Source organism: Emys orbicularis, chromosome 1 (genome assembly GCF_028017835.1).
Source record: "Emys orbicularis isolate rEmyOrb1 chromosome 1, rEmyOrb1.hap1, whole genome shotgun sequence".
Lineage (NCBI taxonomy): Eukaryota > Metazoa > Chordata > Testudines > Emydidae > Emys > Emys orbicularis.
The window spans coordinates 219,261,273-219,280,501 of NC_088683.1; the positions used below are offsets into that span (position 1 = coordinate 219,261,273).

A 19,229-nucleotide genomic window follows, 5' to 3' on the forward strand; every position below is an offset into this window, starting at 1 on the left:
AATTTACTACTAATAGAGAAAAATCATTGGTGATAAATACTGGTACTTTCTATGTTTACTTCACATTTCAATTTGTAGACTGCAGAGGAGCTATAATACAGCTTTAAAAGTGTGTGTCCTCTTTCAAAAAAGAGTGATTTGTCTTGTTAGTCAAGTATTCTAGTGTTGTTGGTGATGAATAGTGCCAGGTGCAGCATTTCAATCTTTCTTCATTGTTCTGCTTTCACAAATATACAGATTGCAAGCTCCATGCTTTTGTAACTGAATTACCTTTCTAAGGATATGATTTTTAAAAGCCAGATAAATACTGTTGTAGCTGTAGATTTTGCGAAGCATTACTGACACCCAGTGGCCATTTGGGTTCATTTACAGAAAGCATTCCCCTGAATACTAGGGAATGGAAGAGATACTTAAAAAGCATGCTTGAAATCCACATTGCATTAGAACCTTTAGAAAAAGCTCTAGATATTTCCACAAAGCAGTTACATTTTTGAGAATTAAAATCAATACTCAGTTTTATGGGAAATTACTCTGGCAATAATTTTTAATGCAAAAAACAAATGCCCACCCATACCCTCCAAAAACCAACAACCACCAGTCAAACAAAAACAAACAAACGAAACAGTGGAAAAGCTCAGAGTGGAATTCAACCCAGTGAAAAGCATGCACACAATGGCCTTAGTACCACTGAAGTCCTTAATGTGGGGCTTATGTCTGGTGTTCGGGGCCTTTGTGGGAACCCTCTGCACATGGCTGAGTTTCACCTGAGGAAATGAATTTACCTCTTATAGTATGAAAATAATAATTATAAATAATATATAACACCTAGTCATCTTGGGCATGATTTTTCAGAAGTTCTGAGCACCCAAAATTCCAGTTGAAATCTGTGGGAGTTGTGGGTTCACAGCATCTTTCAAAATCAGGCCCAGACCACTACTGTTGGTTAGACATTTTCGGTGTTGCCAACAGATGTAGTATTTGGATTTTTATCTTAAAATCACAGGTCCTTCACACGTGATGAAAACATGAACCCTAAAAGCTCAAAAACCAGAAGCCAAATAATTCCAAACTTTTTTTTTTTTTTAATATTATGCTGATGATTCTTGGGCTTGACTCATGCCTTTTTATAGCTTGGGGGTTAGCAGTACTGCATCTCTCTTCCAAAATACTTTGAGAGGCTTTATTCTGTTTTCTGCTAAAATCCCTTTTTACTCTGCATTGGCAACATAAAGAAGCTAGAAAGAGAGATGGGCAAAAATTTTTGGATGGGGCTTTTTTTCCCACCAGAAATGAAGATTTTTGTTGACTGAAATATTTTGCAAATTCATGTAACAAATTCACCAAATTGTTTCGGTTGAGGAAAAATGTCAAAAAATTGAAATGTTTTGTTTGGAAATTTCAAAATTAAATGTTTAGACTTTTTGATTGAAAATTACTTTTCATTTTGAATTTTACTTCAGTTTTATTAAAAAAATAATAAAACATATGAAACCCTCAAACTAAATAAAATGTTTGTTTTGTTCAACCCAGTTTGCTGAAAAAAATTGAAACTTTTGGGGTCACCCAAAATGACTTTTTTCCTGATTTTTTTTTTTTCAGTTGTGCCTTCAAACCAAGAAACTGGTTATTTGCACAGCACTAACTGGAATGGCCCTGGTTAAGTCCCTAAGCAAAGGGGCTGTGTGTGGGCATACTGGGGATAAGTGGGGCAGGAGGGGAAGTGGCTAGTCAATTTGCAGCTCTAGAGAAACCACAGTACATTAGAGGGGACGACTCTAATTTATTTTGGGAGCTCTGCTGGCCCTTGACCAGCTCAAAATCCTAATGGTACAAAAGTGGCATAGATATGTAAGTTATTAGCAAGTCATGCTAAGACACTATTTCTGTTTCTCTAAGTTGCACCCATTTCCTTCAGACACTTTGCCTGTATGCCTTATGTGACTGGCCTAAGGCGCTATCTCAATTCCTAGATAATTTTTTGCTTCCTTTACTAGAACACCCTATTAAAAGAATAACAAGGCCTTTCTTGGGGGAATTTGTTTTTATTAAAGATGGGAAGGTTATGAACATATTGCATATTTAATGGAATATAAGCAAAGAAATAAAATGGTAAGCTTCCCTTTCTTATCTGCTTTGATAATTTATTATTTGTTTAAGCTGGCTATTTGAAAATATGCTGAGAGCAAATGATAGGGCAAAACAATATTATTAAACCTAAACAAAAAGTAAGTGAGAATATGAAAGTGTAACACACATGAAAAACATAGGACTGAAGCTAGACTGAGTTTTATTGCTAGACAGGCTGCTGCTGCTGCCACCATTAAGGAAATACGGGGTAAATATGAATGTGTGGCAGGCAGCAGTAAGTGCTGTGGCAGTGAAAACACTTAAATTCATTGGCTTTACACTTCATTAGGTAGGTAATGGATTTCACACATTTCTAAACTTAAACTGTCAGTCTGACCATAATGTTTTTGCATCAGCAAGTACAAAAGTATATTAAGGGCCTCAGTAGAGCTGCTTTATTTTAATAATGCTAATAACATTTTTGTTTATGTTCAGAGAAAATAGAGCACCATTTCATTAATTTCATATCCCATTTCTAAATAAATGCACTGACAAGTTGCATGTCTGCTGAAAACAGATGTCCTTTAAACATGTTTTTTTGTTGGGATGATTATTAATAGTGCCTTGGTCCATGAACAGAAACTAAATTCCTAATTAGAAATTCTTTCCTCTCAGAGAGCTTGCTTAAGTATTCAAAGTTAAAGAAAAAAATATTAGCAAAACTTTTGGACAAAGATAAATAATTACATACCTGATCACCTCTAGGTAATAACTACATTCTTAAAAGTGGCCAAACAATAACAATTTTTTTCTTATTAAACTCTTCACAAACTTTTTTTATAAAATCAAAACTGAAATACATGGATCACTTAAATATTTATTGACCAAGGCTGATTAGACTAGCCATAGTCATGTAGCCACAGAGATGGAGAGCTCCAGCATGCTTAAGTATATTATGATAAAAAACAATGTAAAGCTTCACAGGTATATGATGAAGGTGACACTTAAGAACATAGATAAGACAAGAGAGGAGTACAAGAGAGGAGGTTCCTTTCTACGGGTATAGTAAGCTGGTTCAATAAAGCAACCATTGTAGAAGATTACTAAATCAAATGCATCACTGGGACAGTTCTAGTAGTGGAGCCCTCTGATTATTCTAATAGGACAATCCTAGTGAGAGTTTTTGTTTTAAGGATGTGATCTGATATCATCAAGATGCATGGGAACTCTACAATAAAGCGGGGGGGAGGGGGAATCAGTTCCTCTTTGCATGCTTGTCCTTATATATCCAGTGTTGGGATTCTTTCAGATTTGAATTCTTTTGATCAGCAGCATCCATTGGATCTGCATCTGGACCCTAAGTGTATGATTACACTGCAAGTAAACATCCACTGCTGGCCCATGTCAGCTGACTTGGGCTTGTGGGGCTCAGGCTACAGAGCTGTTTATTGCAGACAGTCAGGCTTGGGCTGGAGCCCGGGATCTGCGACCCCATGATGGGGGAGGGTCCCAGAGCTCAGGCTGCAGCTCTAACCTGAATGTCTACTCCACAAATAAACAGCTCCTGTCTCAAACATGGATCACATGATCTATGTACCCTGCTGAGTCACTGGGCCTTCATTGTCCATATGCTCTCTGAGGTGTCCTCGGGAGGGACCCATTGGAAGAACTGATTCTCCCCAATGGCCCATCAATCATGGCTGGCTGGTCTGGATGTAAATCTGTCTTGTGGATGTTACGCAGGAACACAACATGTTTGAGATACAAACACATAGCAAACATCTGCTATTGTGTGGCCAGGGAGGTTGAAGTGTTCTCCTACAGGTAGTTGTATATTGCCATTCCTGATATCTGACTTGTGTCCAAGACTTGTGTCCATGTGCCAGCAATGCCCCTCTGCTATGTACATTGGCCAAACTGGACAGTCACTACGCAAGAGGATAAATGGACACAAGTCAGCTATCAGGAATGGCAATATACAAAAACCTGTAGGAGTACACTTCAACCTCCCTGGCCACACAATAGCAGATGTAAAGGTAGCCATCTTACAGCAAAAAAAACTTCAGGACCAGACTCCAAAGAGAAACTGCTGAGCTCCAGTTCATTTGCAAATTTGACACCATCAGATCAGGATTAAACAAAGACTGTGAATGGCTAGCCAACTACAGAAGCAGTTTCTCCTCCTTTGGTGTTCACACCTCAACTGCTAGCAGAGCACCTCACCCTCCCTGATTGAACTAACCTCGTTATCTCCATACTGATTTATACCTGCCTCTGGAAATTTCCATTACTTGCATCTGATGAAGTGGGCATTCACCCACGAAAGCTTATGCTGCAATACTTCTGTTAGTCTTAAAGGTGCCACAGGACCCTCTGTTGCTTTTTACAGATTCAGACTAACACGCCTACCCCTCTGATACTCTTCAAGAAGTGTTATCCATATATTCCATGACCATCCTCCTCCACTTCCGTGGAGTCTTCTAACAACTGGATTCTGTACTGGCAAAGGGACTGAGAGACAGTTGGGGTCGCCCTACCCTGAATGCCCTTGGTTGGAGTCACAAGGACACTCAGGCACAGGTATGACTCCAACAGACACTGCCAGCCAAAAGAATCTGAACTTGAGTGGATGGGGTGAAAATGCACCAACAGTGGAATAAATATGGATAACATATCTTGAGGAACCACAATTATTATAAGGTAAGTAACAGTTTCTTTGATTCAGTTAAGTGGTATGATGGGTTATGATAACAACTAATGCTTTATAATGCAAAAATATGAAGGTAAGCAAAGATTTATACCACAAATCTTATTGAAAAATCCAAAAATGAATGAATGCTTCACAAAATAGAAATAAGTAAATGACAATCAACCAGCCCAAAAATTTAAAGAAAAATGTCTCACTGGGGAAAAATAATGAAATACTTGGAATGGAAGTCACAACAACCATAGATTTTATTAAACTTGTATATAGTTGTCTAGTTGCTAAGATAAAACTGAGAAAGTGTTTGTTTTAGAATGAAAATATACTTAATGCCCTTGAAAAGGACTTGAAAACTGAAAAATGGGAAGAGAAAGAGGAAATTTTGAGGACAACAAATCTTATGAAAAGGATTAATGTTGACAACTTTGAAGCTGAGTTAGTGTGCTCCTTGGGCAAATAATGAAAATGTGATATTTTTATACAGTCTCCACATTAGAAACCTTTTATCCACAAAAGTATACACTTCTTTTATGTTTGCAACATATTCCAACATTGCAGTTGTTGACAAGTTAACATAAACTAACAAAATACTACCTATTTTCTAATAAGTACTGAATAGCAATCTGGGTCCGCATCCCATCCCACTTCTCAAGACTTTGTGAATAAATTGATAGCAGAATTATCAAATCTATTAATCATGTAATCTATTTTCAATTAAAGGGACACACAAACTTAAAAAATTCAAACAGAAGTGTGTGATTTTAATCTCCTTTATTTACAAGTAATGTCTAAAATCCTTACAGTTGCAGAGATTAGAAAATCTAAATATTTTCTCCTTTTTTCAGTTTATTTACTTTATAAACTTGAGTGGTCACTTTCTTTTTTTCCTGTTATATTTAGTCAGGGCCCATCCTTTAAAATGCTGAGCACTTCTAGGAGGTGTTGAGAACCTTGAGATCCTTTTAATGTCAATTGGAGGTTGAGAGCTTGCCAAACCTTACAGGATTGGGCCCTTGATTATTCACTTTTCTCACTTGGTGTCTTTCACATTGCAACATAGCAGAAAGAAACATTTAAAATATCAGAAACTACAGCAGCAAAGCCTGAAACTACTCATAAGTCATTTTTCAAAATTGACTACATTTCAAGTGGACTGTGTCCTTTCATTGTGAGCATTGTTGCAAGGGATAAACATTGAAACACTCAAAGATCCAGATAAACCCCATTTCATTTTTAGTTAAGGAATGTCATTGCATCTGTAATTCCTTTTGGATATATAACTGACCAGAATCCTAGTATTCTATGGTTATGTTCTGCAGGAGGTCAAACTAGAACAGAGGTTCTCAAACTTTTTTTGATGAATTTTCAAATATTAATCACAGACTCCCAACTAAGAAACTGATTGACAAAGGTATATGTGTACTTCATATAAACACGTACTGTTAGTAATGCTTAAAGAAAAAGATTATAAGAGTACTTACAGATATCAGTGAGATGGGTGACCCTGCCTCCTACTGCAGTCTGTCTATCTTTGGTGTGATGGTTGACAAGCAAACTCATAGATCATTCTCAACTTCCAGACGGGACCTGAGCTTTGTCTTCATAGCTGTCATGGCAGAGAATGATGCTTCACATGTATATGTTGTTGGGAAAGGTAGCAACACTTTCATTGCTTCTGTAACTAAAACTGGGTACTCTGCAGCAACAGTTGGTCAAAACTGACAAGGTGCCTGTTCCTGAAACTGATGTTTCCGTGTGTGGTCACAGGATAGTTCAAGCAGCTCCTGCTCTGCTTTTCCACTCAAACAGCAAGATGACATTACACAAGCTGAGAACAAATCCCGAACCCAGTAATTTTCCTCCATGTTTATATGTTTTAAGTAAACACGGAAGTACTCTGCCAAAGTTGAAAGGTGAACAATGGTCCTGTCTCTCACACAGTCAATTGTCATGCTGTTAGTAACCAGAAATTCTGTCAGTAGCAGAACCATATCTGAGATTCCACTGTTCAGTCTAGTTTTCCAAATCTCTGTTTCCTTCTGAAATGCTGCAGTTGTGTCACTCACCTCAAGTATGATTGTATCACCCCCTTGTGTGAAGAGTTTCAGTGCATTCAACAAGTTTAAAATGTCTGCTAGGTGTTCTGATCCATATCGGGTCAGAAAAGTTTGCAGTGATCTTGTGCACCGAAAGAAAACCCAGCAGCTCTTTGCGAAGCTCAAAAACTCTTTCCATCATTCTGACGCGAGATAGCCAATGCACTTCCATATGAAACAATAATATGTCATGTCCTGCATCCATATCTAAATACAGCTTTGCAAACAGGCTGAATTCAAAGGCCAGGACTTTATGAAATTCACAACTGTCATGGCTGCATTTAGCACATAATGTAATTTGGGTTCCTTTTTTTTTTTTTGTAATGGCCTGGCGACGCAACATCCATTTGTGGAGCATTAATGTCTTTGGCCCTGAACTTTTACCAATCAGGGATGGTCAAAAAAATTTCTGTGAAAAATTTGTGAAAAAAATGGAGGTTTCAAAATCTGTGTTCATTCCATGGAGAATGAAAATAAGATTTTTGAATTAAAAAAAAAAAAGATAGAGAGATCCCACTCTTAAATAGCCAGGACCCTGGTGATTAGGTAACTTACCAGGATGTGGGAGACCCAGATGACAGCCCTTGCCACCAGGCTATAGAGAGTCTCTCTCTCCCTCTCTCTGTCTGGGGAGTCTAAGGACAAAGGATCTGTCTTTTGGGGGTTCTTTGTTCCTATTGTTTTTGTAAATTGATTGGATAGCAAATTGTTTGGTTCTTTTTGCTGGTCAGTCCCTGGATTGGTTGGATACTAAACCAGATGGGAGAACTGGGTATAGACAGGTCCACCTTAAAATTTAGTCACTGAAGATGGGATGAGTATATATGTATTTTCACTTGTGAGGGGGCCTTGGATCTCCTTTGTCTGTCTTGTCTGTTTAGATAGTCAGAGATAGCCCCTACCCCAAATTGCTTAAAATGTGCATATACAATGTGGCCCTGATCTTGATTGGGCCCTCCACCTGTGATGGAAATTCAAATAATTAGTAATAATTTCATAGATAGGGGAACTGAGAGACAGAAAGTGAATGATTTGCCCAAGGCCGCACAGAGCAGCAGATACTCAGCTCATTGTACTAAGCACTGTACAAACACAGCCCCTTTGCAGGTGAGATTATGTCTTAGATGGTCAATTATATTAATGTTTTAATAATTGCAGAATCCGTCCACTATTTCAGTTGCTTTTCTCTTAATGTGAATACAGTTTTGCTGATCATTTTTTCAAGTTTATTGTTATTCTTTCTTTCATCTCTATTATTGTTTGTATCATTGAGATTGTTCTAAGTGAGGATGCCTTACTGACTCTTATGTCGGGTTTTGTTACTATTTGTTATTTGGAGGAGGTTGCATAGAAGGACTGCACTAGGGTGACATCATTGGAGAGGCATTGGATTAGTGACAGCCCAGGCTGTTCTTCTTTTTGAAGAGGTCTTAACCCCCTGATATAGTGCTGCTGCTTAAGTGCTCAATTTTCAAATCTTACTACTCTTTGCATTTCTAGATCACACTGTTTTAGAGTGCTCATTTACTTTTTCCACAAATTCACTTTTCCAAAGAAAGGATGAGCAGTGGGCAGCTCAGATAGCTCAATACGTAAGTGGTTTGTTTTCAACAGTAGACAGAGTTATATTAGTTTTATCCATAAATGAAGTATAGCAGAGCAAATAACTTAATAAACAAAAATTGATTTCAAGTTAGCAGCTTTACTTGCTGGGATTGTTCTTTTTCTGGATACTAAATCAATGGTAACTGGATTATAAAATAGTTATCTAGTGTTTTATTTTTTAAATGTAATTTTCTCAATTGTTAGTACTTCCTGTATCTTACTAAACCAATAAATCAGCTCAGGGGATCTCACTTTTCCCTCTTTAATGACATAACAGCTGTTGAACTACTGGTGGCACTAGTGATGCAAAACAAATTGAATAGGACTCCTGAAATTATAAACCTCGACTGCTAGAGTCAAGTGAAGTGTCTAGACTATTCAATGACATAGGGGGAGCTGCAGAGAGCCCTTCTGGACTGGGCAGGAGAGGCCATGTGGACCCCTGTCCAATCCCTAGGATACAATCACAAAAATGCCTATACTTGCTTTGTCTGGTGGCATTTATTTTTCCCCAGTCTATGCGATGGGATGGGCAGCATGAAAAAGGGCACGACTGTACCAACAAAATTGGAAACACTTGACTGGAGCACTGGGAATTACGGTGTGATAAGACAGGGAATTGTTTGGGGAAAATATTAGTTAAAAAATAATAACAGATATAATCAGCAAGAACTTTGATATTTTGCTTGTGTATAGTTTGTCTGGCTTGCCTGATTAGACTGTAAGCTCTTCATATAGGATGATCTCTAACTATGGGTTTATAAAGGATCTAACACAATGGAATTCTGTCCTGGCCCTTTAGAGCTATTGTAATATACGTAAATAATAATTGTAAAAAGATGAATGGGTCACAATTTGTAGTAGTTTAACCAGGGACAAAGAGTTCTGCTCTGCTACTCATCTGTTGTGTACTGCCATCAGATATGAAAAAAAATGTTGAGATGTACTGATTCTTAAATATTCTGTGTATACAAAAAAGTTCAGATAGTGGCACACATGAGATAAAAACAATTTAAAATTTCTCTTAGTAACTCACAGAAAGAAAAAGTGATACCAATCTCCACATTTGGCTCCATTCTTCTGCCAGATCTCTCATTTCCCCTCTTGTGGTGGGGTGGACAAACACCACAGTGGACCAGAATATGAAGGGGTTAGTGAAAACTGGCACTGATACTGACCCTGCCCAGCAGCATCTGATCTCAGTATCAAACCAAAGTGGAACTTTTCAACATTAGGGAGGAAAAAGGGAGCAAAAAAAGTGCGGAGGGGAGTTACCATGGTAGGAAGGTCTTGGGGTCTGAGAGAGAAAGAATTTAGGAGTTGGCTGAAATGAGCAGCCCTGCACTTAGGAACCTTAGGAGCAGTCAAGCCTTGGAACAAGGCTAGCAATGGGCGTTGTCTTACTGTTTTATTTATTAATTGTGTAAAAACCCCAAGAACAGAGTGAGTTTTGACCCTACACAGGGAACATCACATAGATTATATTAATTCTATGTGTTCCTAATTTATAAATCACCATAATATCTAGGTTGCTGTAGTAAAAAGATGAAGGGCAAGAATCTGATCTCAGTTACACTATTGTAATCCAGAGTACAATTAGGACAATTACTCTAGATTTATATCATTGTGTAGCCTGGTGTGACAGAGTGAGAGTAGCCTAAGGCTGACTCACCACTCTCCATTTGGTAAGCATATTCCACATGAGTCAAAATAAGGAGATCTGTAATTAAGTACCAGGTGATTAACCAGTCAACCAGGGGACTCAGCTGAAGATGGTTAAAAGAGAGACAGGAGAGAAGGAGGAAGACTGGAAGGGTAAAGCAGCCCAGGTTTTCAGAGAGGTGAGATTCCCCCCTGCCTGCCCTGTAGCTTGGTAGTAGGTAAAGGCTTGGGGAAAAGCCATATGCCGTAACACTTGTAAATAAAGCGCGTGGTACTGAACTTGCCACTGGTGGTGTGAGGACTGTTTACAGCAAGCAATCCAGGGTGAGGGAGTCCAGCCCTGTGACACTGAGCTCATAATCTTTTAATAATTTTAATGTTATTTAGCTCTCAGACCTCCTTTTGTCATCCATCCTATAGCAGCATAGCTCTTCCTTTTTTGTGTTTTACTTTACTGAAGGTGTTTGATTCAGGGCTGGAGGTGGATAATCAAACTCCCATTGTATTTCTTCAAAACTCAGATAAATCCCTGGAACAATTGACTCACGGGTTATTGATTTTTTTATTCCACCTATGCACAGATCTCTAGACCTTATTCCCATGGTTGAACTCTTCGTGCTCCCAGATTAGGGTCACTGGATGTGGAAAGAACTCATTTTCCCCTCCACTGAATCCCATATGTTCATTGTAACCTGCAGGATCTTATGAGATGGAGGTAGGCAGAAATGACTGTTACTGGGCCCGAGGCAGAACGCTAGATGCCTCCCCTATCTTCTTCCTGCTGTTCAGCTGCACTTTCAAAGAAAATATATTAAGTACTTCCTTTTTTTCCCACAAATTCCCTCCTCCAACCAGGAGAAACCTTTTCTAGAGTGATCTTATGCCTTCAGACAAAAACCCAATATGGTTACAGAAGCCCTTTAAAATACTTTAAAAATAATCTACTTTGAAGGAAACCTTTAAAGAAGGGTCTGTTGGCTAACATTTTAGAAAAGATTTTGCAGTTCTCTGATCCTCCTCATCTGAAATAGCTAGCTCAGTGGTTCCTGGGTAGTAAAGTCTCTGATACAGAGCTGATCCCTACATGTTTTTGTAGGATGTGCAAGCATTGCGAGTGGAGTGTGACAGGGCCTGTTCCCCTTTTAAAAATAACAGGAGTACTTGTGGCACCTTAGAGACTAACAAATTTATTAGAGCATAAGCTTTCGTGGGCTACAACCCACTTCTTCGGATGCATATAGAGTGAACCATATATTGAGGAGATATATATACACACACATACAGAGAGCATGAACAGGTGGGAGTTGTCTTACCAACTCTGAGAGGCCAATTAAGTAAGAGAAAAAAAACTTTTGAAGTGATAATCAAGATGGTTCAGTACAGACAGTTTGATAAGAAGCAAGTGTGAAAATACTTACAAGGGGAGATAGATTCAATGTTTGTAATGGCTCAGCCATTCCCAATCCCTATTTAGCCCTGAGTTGATTGTGTTTGAAGTTTTTCTGTTTTAAGATAGCCACCCGCAGGTCTGTCAAAGAATGGCCAGACAGGTTAAAGTGTTCTCCCACTGGTTTTTGAGTATTATGATTCCTGATGTCAGATTTGTGTCCATTAATTCTTTTGCGTAGAGACTGTCCGGTTTGGCCAATGTACATGGCAGAGGGGCATTGCTGGCACATGATGGCATATATCACATTGGTAGATGTGCAGGTGAACGAGCCACTGATGGTATACACAATCAACTCAGGGCTAAATAGGGATTGGGAATGGCTGAGCCATTACAAACATTGAATCTATCTCCCCTTGTAAGTATTTTCACACTTGCTTCTTATCAAACTGTCTGTACTGAACCATCTTGATTATCACTTCAAAAGTTTTTTTTCTCTTACTTAATTGGCCTCTCAGAGTTGGTAAGACAACTCCCACCTGTTCATGCTCTCTGTATGTGTGTGTATATATATCTCCTCAATATATGGTTCACTCTTTATGCATCCGAAGAAGTGGGTTGTAGCCCACGAAAGCTTATGCTCTAATAAATTTGTTAGTCTCTAAGGTGCCACAAGTACTCCTGTTATTTTTGCGGATACAGACTAACACGGCTGCTACTCTGAAACCTGTTCCCCTTTTGTTTGTGATCGCCTCACTTCTGTCTTCTTTTCACTCTGGGCTCCCCTTTATACTGCCATCACTCCTTGTCCTCTTCACACACTATCCATTCTTGCACCACACCTTCACAATGATAACACCATGTCCCCCTTCCCACCCACCCAGAAATTCCTTTCTGTTCATTCCTTCCAGTGCTCTGGCAGGGTGTGCTTCCACCTGGTGGATTTGAGATGGCAGAAATTTCCTGACCGGTGCTGCTGGGATCTTAACCCCCCCACACACACCCCCAAACCTGAGAGGAATTTTAACTCCAGCTCACAAAGCCTGAGGGATGTGCCAGTAGCCTTGGGCAGCTGCCAGGAAATTTTCACTCCTACTTCCTCTTTCTTCTCAGAAGTATCTAAAGGAGTTCCAGAGTCCCCTGCTCTTCTCTCCCACTGCCATCTCCAGGTATACGGCAAGAAGCAGTGGTGAGGGAATGCCTGTCTTGGTGTTGATGCAACCATGTTTGTACCAGGTGGAACCATTCATCTTACACATTCTGGTACCAGCTCTGATTTGACCCATCCACAAGTTGGAAAAGGTGCCTGGGTGTTCCAAACAGTTATTGTTTGGAATATACCTAATAAAGGTGTAGTCAACATTCCCCTTCTCTTTAACAAAGAAGATTCAATTAGAGCAGTGGTTCTTAACCAGTGGTACGTGTACCCCTGTGGATACACAAAGGTCTTCCAGGGAGTACATCAACTCATCTAGATATTTGCCTAGTTTTACAACAGGCTACATAAAAAGCAGCAGCAAAGTCAGTACAAACTAAAATTTCATACAGACAAAATGAGAAAGTAAGCAATTTTTCAGTAATAGAGTGCTGTGACACTTTTGTATTTTTATGTCTGATTTTGCAAGCAAGTAGTTTTTAAGTGAGATGAAACAAAAGACTACCTTTCCAGACTACTGTACCCCTTTCACGAATCTGATTGAGATTCACTGGACTAGAGAGTAAGAACATATAGATAAGAGAGAAACAAACTCTGAGCAGGCATGTTTATTTGCTAACACACTGAGTAGTTTAAATGAGAGCCAAAGGTGAAATCTTGAACAAGTTCAGCTAAAAGGAATTGCCTTTCCTCATTCAAAAGATATATTTTTTTTAAATGTCCACATTCAGATGAAAGCATCAATTATCATGTGTAAACTTTCTGTGATGAATGGATGTTTTTTTGTGTACTGCTTTTGGGTTACTCTGTAATAATTCAGTGATGCCTGAATTACAGAAGTCCCCTTTACTTCCTCTTTAATGAACTATCTCTGAAACCTTTTTGACTGCTAGTATTTTATTTGTCACATATGGTATTTAATGAGCTGAAGACTAGCTCAGAAGAGCCAGATGAGTGATCTAAATGTCACAAGTGTTTATCCCACATTTAAATGTTTTCTTTTCTGGGATTAGAGAGTGACCCAATGCATCAAACTGAAATATTTTGCATAGCTTTAAATTGTTTGTTTAGATAATAATTTAAAGAGACTCCATTACCTGAACTTTCTCTGGCTGTCAAGCTCTGCTGTAATAAGGCATGTACCATTAAGAATATTTTCTTTTGGGTGTGATAACTTATTCTTGATAAAACAAAATAATAGAGCTGTTTTGAAAAATTGTTGTTTTCTGAAGAAGAAAAATAAAGACTGACTTTTTGGCAAAAATTTAAAAACTGAAATATTCTGGCCAAAAATATTTTGAGGTACCTCATAGGAGTTGCAGTTTGGGTGTTTCATGTTCCCATTCTCCTCTACAGATTAGATCCCTGGCTGGACTACATTTCTCATGCTGCACCCTAGCCAGGGAGCCTGGCCCACAAAGGAGAATGGGGACAGGAAGCAACTGAACCACAATTCCTATGAGATGTGGCAGCATATCCAAATAAATACATTTTGATTTTCAATTGTTTGGTTTTGGGACAAAAAAGGAACATTTTCTGTGGACAGATACTTTTCCCACCAAAAAATGCATTTATTTGAAAATCCAATTTCTCAGGGTGGGGAGAGGGATGGGGGGGAAGTTTTGTTGTGTTTTAACGGAAAATTTCCAAACACCCCCCACCCAATAAGCTGCAAACAACCCTCTCCCCTACACACATCTTTGGATAGTGCAAAAATCAAAACCTTGATATTTAATTTAAAATATTTTTGTTGCTCACTATAGTTATTAGTGACATGAATATGCAAACCTTACTTTTTACGGGTCCGATTTGTATTATGAGGGAGACATCAGTTATACTTCAAATGCATTCTTCCTCAAATCTCATTGGGACAGTTAGTGCCTGTAGGTAACAGGTTTCAGAGCGGTAGCCGTGTTAGTCTGTATCAGCAAAAAGAACGAGGAGTACTTGTGGCGCCTTAGAGACTAACAAATTTATTTGAGCATAAGCTTTCGTGGGCTAAAACCCACTTCATTGGATGCATGCAGTGGAAAATACAGTAGGAAGATATATATACACAGAGGACATGAAAAAATGGGTGTTGCCATACTAACTATAATAGCTGATAATAGCCCACCTTAATTGATTACTCTCGTTATAGTTAGTATGGCAACACCCATTTTTTCATGTCCTCTGTGTATATATATCTTCCTACTGTATTTTCCACTGCATGCATCCGATGAAGTGGGTTTTAACCCACAAAAGCTTATGCTCAAATAAATTTGTTAGTCTCTAAGGTGCCACAAGTACTCCTCGTTCTTCTTACCTGTAGGCAGGGCCGGCTCCAGGGACCAGCTTAACAAGCAGGTGCTTGGGGCGGCCAAGGGAGAGGGGCGGCACCTGCGGCAATTCAGGGGCGGCAGGTCCCTCACTCCCTCTAGGAGCGAAGGACCTGCCGCTGAACTGCCGCCACCGATTGCGGCTTTTTTTTTTTTTTTCCCAATTGCCGCTGCGGCTTTTTTTTTTGCTTGGGGCGGCAGAAATGCTGGAGCCGGCCCTGCCTGTAGGTAGCAACCCAATGCGGCGTAGCCTTTAAATACTCCTCATTTCAAGTTGGACAGTTTAATATGCTCCAAATCTTGTTACTGCTCTTTCCCCCCTCCTCCCAGCCTTGGCCCATCCTTGGTTCATCCTCTGGTTGTACCTGGTTTCTTTTGGACTCTATTTCGTTATTTACATTACCTTCCCCTACTTCCTCCCTCTCATGTACTCAGTCATTCCTTTTCCCACATCCACTCATTTTCTGTCTTCTCCTCCCGGCTGGAGCAAGGGATGCTGGGAGGATTTTCTTCCCCTTCTCCAAGCCTGGGGGAATTCACAGGAGGCTCTACAACCCTTCTTCCAGGCTAAAGGAGAGGCACTTCTGGGAGGATTTTCACTCTACATGTTTGTGATGGGGCATTGCTCTCCTCTAGCCCAGAGAGGCAATGCCATTGTGGAATCAACCCTATCATGGGTGCTCTGCTGGCAACTTCCTCCATCTGATGGTGCCTTTGCCTTCAGACCATTCAGGAAATTCTCAACCCACCAAGAGAAGGTGGACTCTGACTTTTAAATATAATGGGGGCAGCCTTTGGGAAAAATACTGAGAGGCCTGGCTCTGTGCTAGTTTTAAGCAATACAGATTTCTTATTAAGAAAGCACAGCACAATTTTGTTTTCAAAGCTTTGCATGTTTTAGGGTTAGGTCTCCGTGTCACATCACCAGGAAATTTCCTTGTGCCTTTGTGGGCCAGTCTGGCCTTGGGCAAACCTCATTATCAGAGCTTCCAATTATCATTAGCCCTTTCAAAACTACATTTCCCCCCAAACAAGGGCACATCTAATCTATATCCTAATAACTAATATGAAGATGTGAAAAGGTGTTTTGTGAACAGTCATGCACTCGATCAGTGTTTGTCTTACCTGGTCAAGAAAGTATAACATAACCATTGATTACCACTTGTAATGAATCTTAAAATGAAGGATAAGATTATAGAAGTCCCCATAGGACATCTCATCAAAAATGCTAGCTTGATTTGGCTTGGTATGAATGAATGAGAACTGTTTCTTTTTCATCAGTGTGACCCTGTTTGAGTATTCTTTACATCATTATTGAGACAAAAAGCTGACATTTCTGGCTACATATGCATCAGGACCCACGCTGTGTACCATACTGTGCCCTACCAACCGTTACTTGTTCTCTTTTAATAAACCAAATTTAGTTACAGCTGAAAATTGTTGTTTGCAATGAGAAACGTTACTTAAATATTTCAATAACTGCTTTTTTTTTTTTTTAAACCCTTCATCTTGAATAAGTCATTTTTTTTGTTTGCATTTGTTTTTCACCAGTTGAAAAGATCCAGAGCCAGTGGGACGAAGTACAGGGACACCTTCAAAGCCGCAGGCAGCAGCTACATGAAATGTTAAAGGATTCAACACAATGGTTGGAAGCCAAACAAGAAGCTGAGCAGGTTCTAGAACGGGCCAAAGTCAAGCTTGAGTCATGGAAGGAGATTTCCTATACTGTGGAAGCTCTGAAAAAGCAGAACACCGAACTTAAGGTTATTATTGAAGATAGAGAATTTGTATTGAAGATGAAAAATCAAAATATTGAAATGTCTGATGAAAACATTTCTACTTATTTCAGTAGTTGACTGATGAAAAAATACTTTCAAAATTGGGTAACTCGGACCAAAAAATGTAGCCACAAACCAGGTGATTCCCCAGCCCAAATACTCCCTCCATTCCTGCTAATAAAAAAAATTCTATTGGCTTCTAAATTCTAAAAATGACATCACATAAATCTCCCGACCACAATAGGCCCTAATTAGCAGAGATACCAAGGGCTGGGTGATACTGGAGAATGCTCTTTCACCAGTCACTCTTTGAACTGCTGCTAACTAGTTGTACCTGTTCTTTTGGGACAGTAGGCAAAGTGGTTTTTTGTTGTTGTTGTTGTTTTTAAGTCTTTTAGATGTATATTTGAGGGTAGGCCATGGCTGGTTCTAGCGATATTCCCAGAAATAAATATAGAGAACATCTGCTCAAACTGGTAATATCTAGCTTTCTGGTAAAAGCTTAGCGCCTCCCCTCACCTCCACCCCCAACACACACACACACACACACACACACACACACACACACACACACACACACACACACACACACACACACACACACACACACACACACACACCCCTCTTTTAAATTGTCCTGGTCCACATAAATAGAAGATTTCACTTTCCAGAAATGTCAGTCTAACTAACATTAACATCCATTTTTTTAAATCAATCTCTCCCATCCTATACTTTTGAAGTACATAAACACTGGATTTTAATTTGCCCTGTGGAAGTACGAAAACACCAGAAATCCTTCATTTTCTTGTTTGTTTTAGGGCTAGTAACTGGTTAAATTTTCTCATCTGAGATTAAGGGTCATTGCCTGAGATGGATGGATTATTATAAATAAAGGCAATCACTCACTAATGTATTGGAAAGAATTAGAGTTTATGTACACTACTGTCATTCAGCAGAGAGGAGACACATTTGTCATTGTCTCTTTCTGGAGATAGAATGCTGGCTTCTGACCAGTGTTTGGCTTACAAATAAGCCTCAAAGTAAGTTTCCTAACTGCAAAGGTGTAAGGGAGGAGGGAAACGTTAGTTGAATAAATTGTGTGAACAAGTTCTTAAGTAATTTTTTTTTAACATTCTCCACCTCAAATACAAAGTACGTAGGCAATTAAGACTAATGGAAACAGCTATTTTACAAATAGAGTGCCACATTTTTCATTTCTTACAAGCATTTCTCACAAGCACCTCCTGCTATTAGACTTACAAGAATTACCTTTATAAGAAGTTTACATATCTTAATACAAAATTTAATTTAAATACTTCCTTTACAGGACTCTGCCCTTAGAATATAAATCTTTAACTCAAACTGGTAAATGCAAAACTGTAATATCTATATGAAAATTACAAAATATATGTACCTATAGGTGTTTGTGCATATACTTATGTATAAATAGAACTTGATGAGAAAACTGTTCCTGCCCTGCAATCATTTTTGATATTTCAGATTGTTCCTATGTTCCAAATCAGGATGAAACATGAGACCTTTGTCTCTCTCTTTTTGGGGTAAAATTTCCAATGTTCCTCACCACCTCCTCCCCAAGAATAGAGAACATCTAATAATCTCATCCATTCCTTCAATAAAACAAAAAAGAGAAAAATTCCACTATTGCTAGCTGAGAATCAAAACCTGGATCTTGAATAACCCTGAAATTCAGAGCATTCAGTGTCCAGAGCTGGAACTAAATTTTGCATCTTGACCCCGTATCTACAAATGTTATGAAATGTGTTATAGTTTCTTTATGAAAATCTGTCAGATCATCAAACCTGCAGTTGGGCCTTGCTTTACTTTGCGCTCCCCACATGCTGATATAATTGCCTGAGGCGTTACAGCCTCAGGCAGCACCAATCACCTTAGTCTACTTTCATTTGTTTGGTTTTGCTTGTCCTCCTTCCTACAAGTGAAAGGAAATTCACCTCTGGGTGAGAGAGGGTCATTCTGTTCCCTTCCCCCTCTTTCTCTCTCCCCCCGGTCTTTGGATGTCAAATCTTTGTCTGTCAAATCTTTGTCTGCCTTGTGATTCCTATTGTGTCAAATCCTGCATAAAAGCCTCTCACATGTGACAGCAATAGCTGTTTTGTGCTTGGCTGAGCTAAGTGTACATGAATTAAAAAAAAACCTGAAATCTTGTTTGAGCTTAGCTGATTTTTAGATTTCTTTCATAAAATAGCATCTGAATTGAAGGATCTAGAAATAGAGCTGGTCTTCAAAATGAATGCTTCCAAGTCTTAGTCTCTGTGTCCTAACATGCATTTTGATATCCCATGCCTGAGTGTTTTTAGGATATACACAATCTCTTGTGTTTGCAGTTTTAATAGATTCATTATTCTTTACCCTGAGCAAAATTCAAATTACTGTTTCGGTGCATTCACGTATGGGAAAATAGGCAGCCAAGCCTGGGA

The 19,229-nt window shown here is 39.0% G+C and overlaps 1 protein-coding gene across 3 annotated transcripts in view; it reads left to right on the top strand.

Annotated features, from left to right (window-relative positions):
* The window catches only part of DMD (dystrophin), a 1,466,768-nt gene that overhangs the window by 991,512 nt on the left and 456,027 nt on the right, over positions 1–19,229 (top strand). For all 3 annotated transcript variants that reach the window (XM_065405744.1, XM_065405758.1, XM_065405751.1), the window contains one exon: positions 16,547–16,758. In XM_065405744.1, the coding sequence (XP_065261816.1) occupies positions 16,547–16,758 (212 nt within the window). The remainder of the gene's footprint in view (positions 1–16,546; positions 16,759–19,229) is intronic.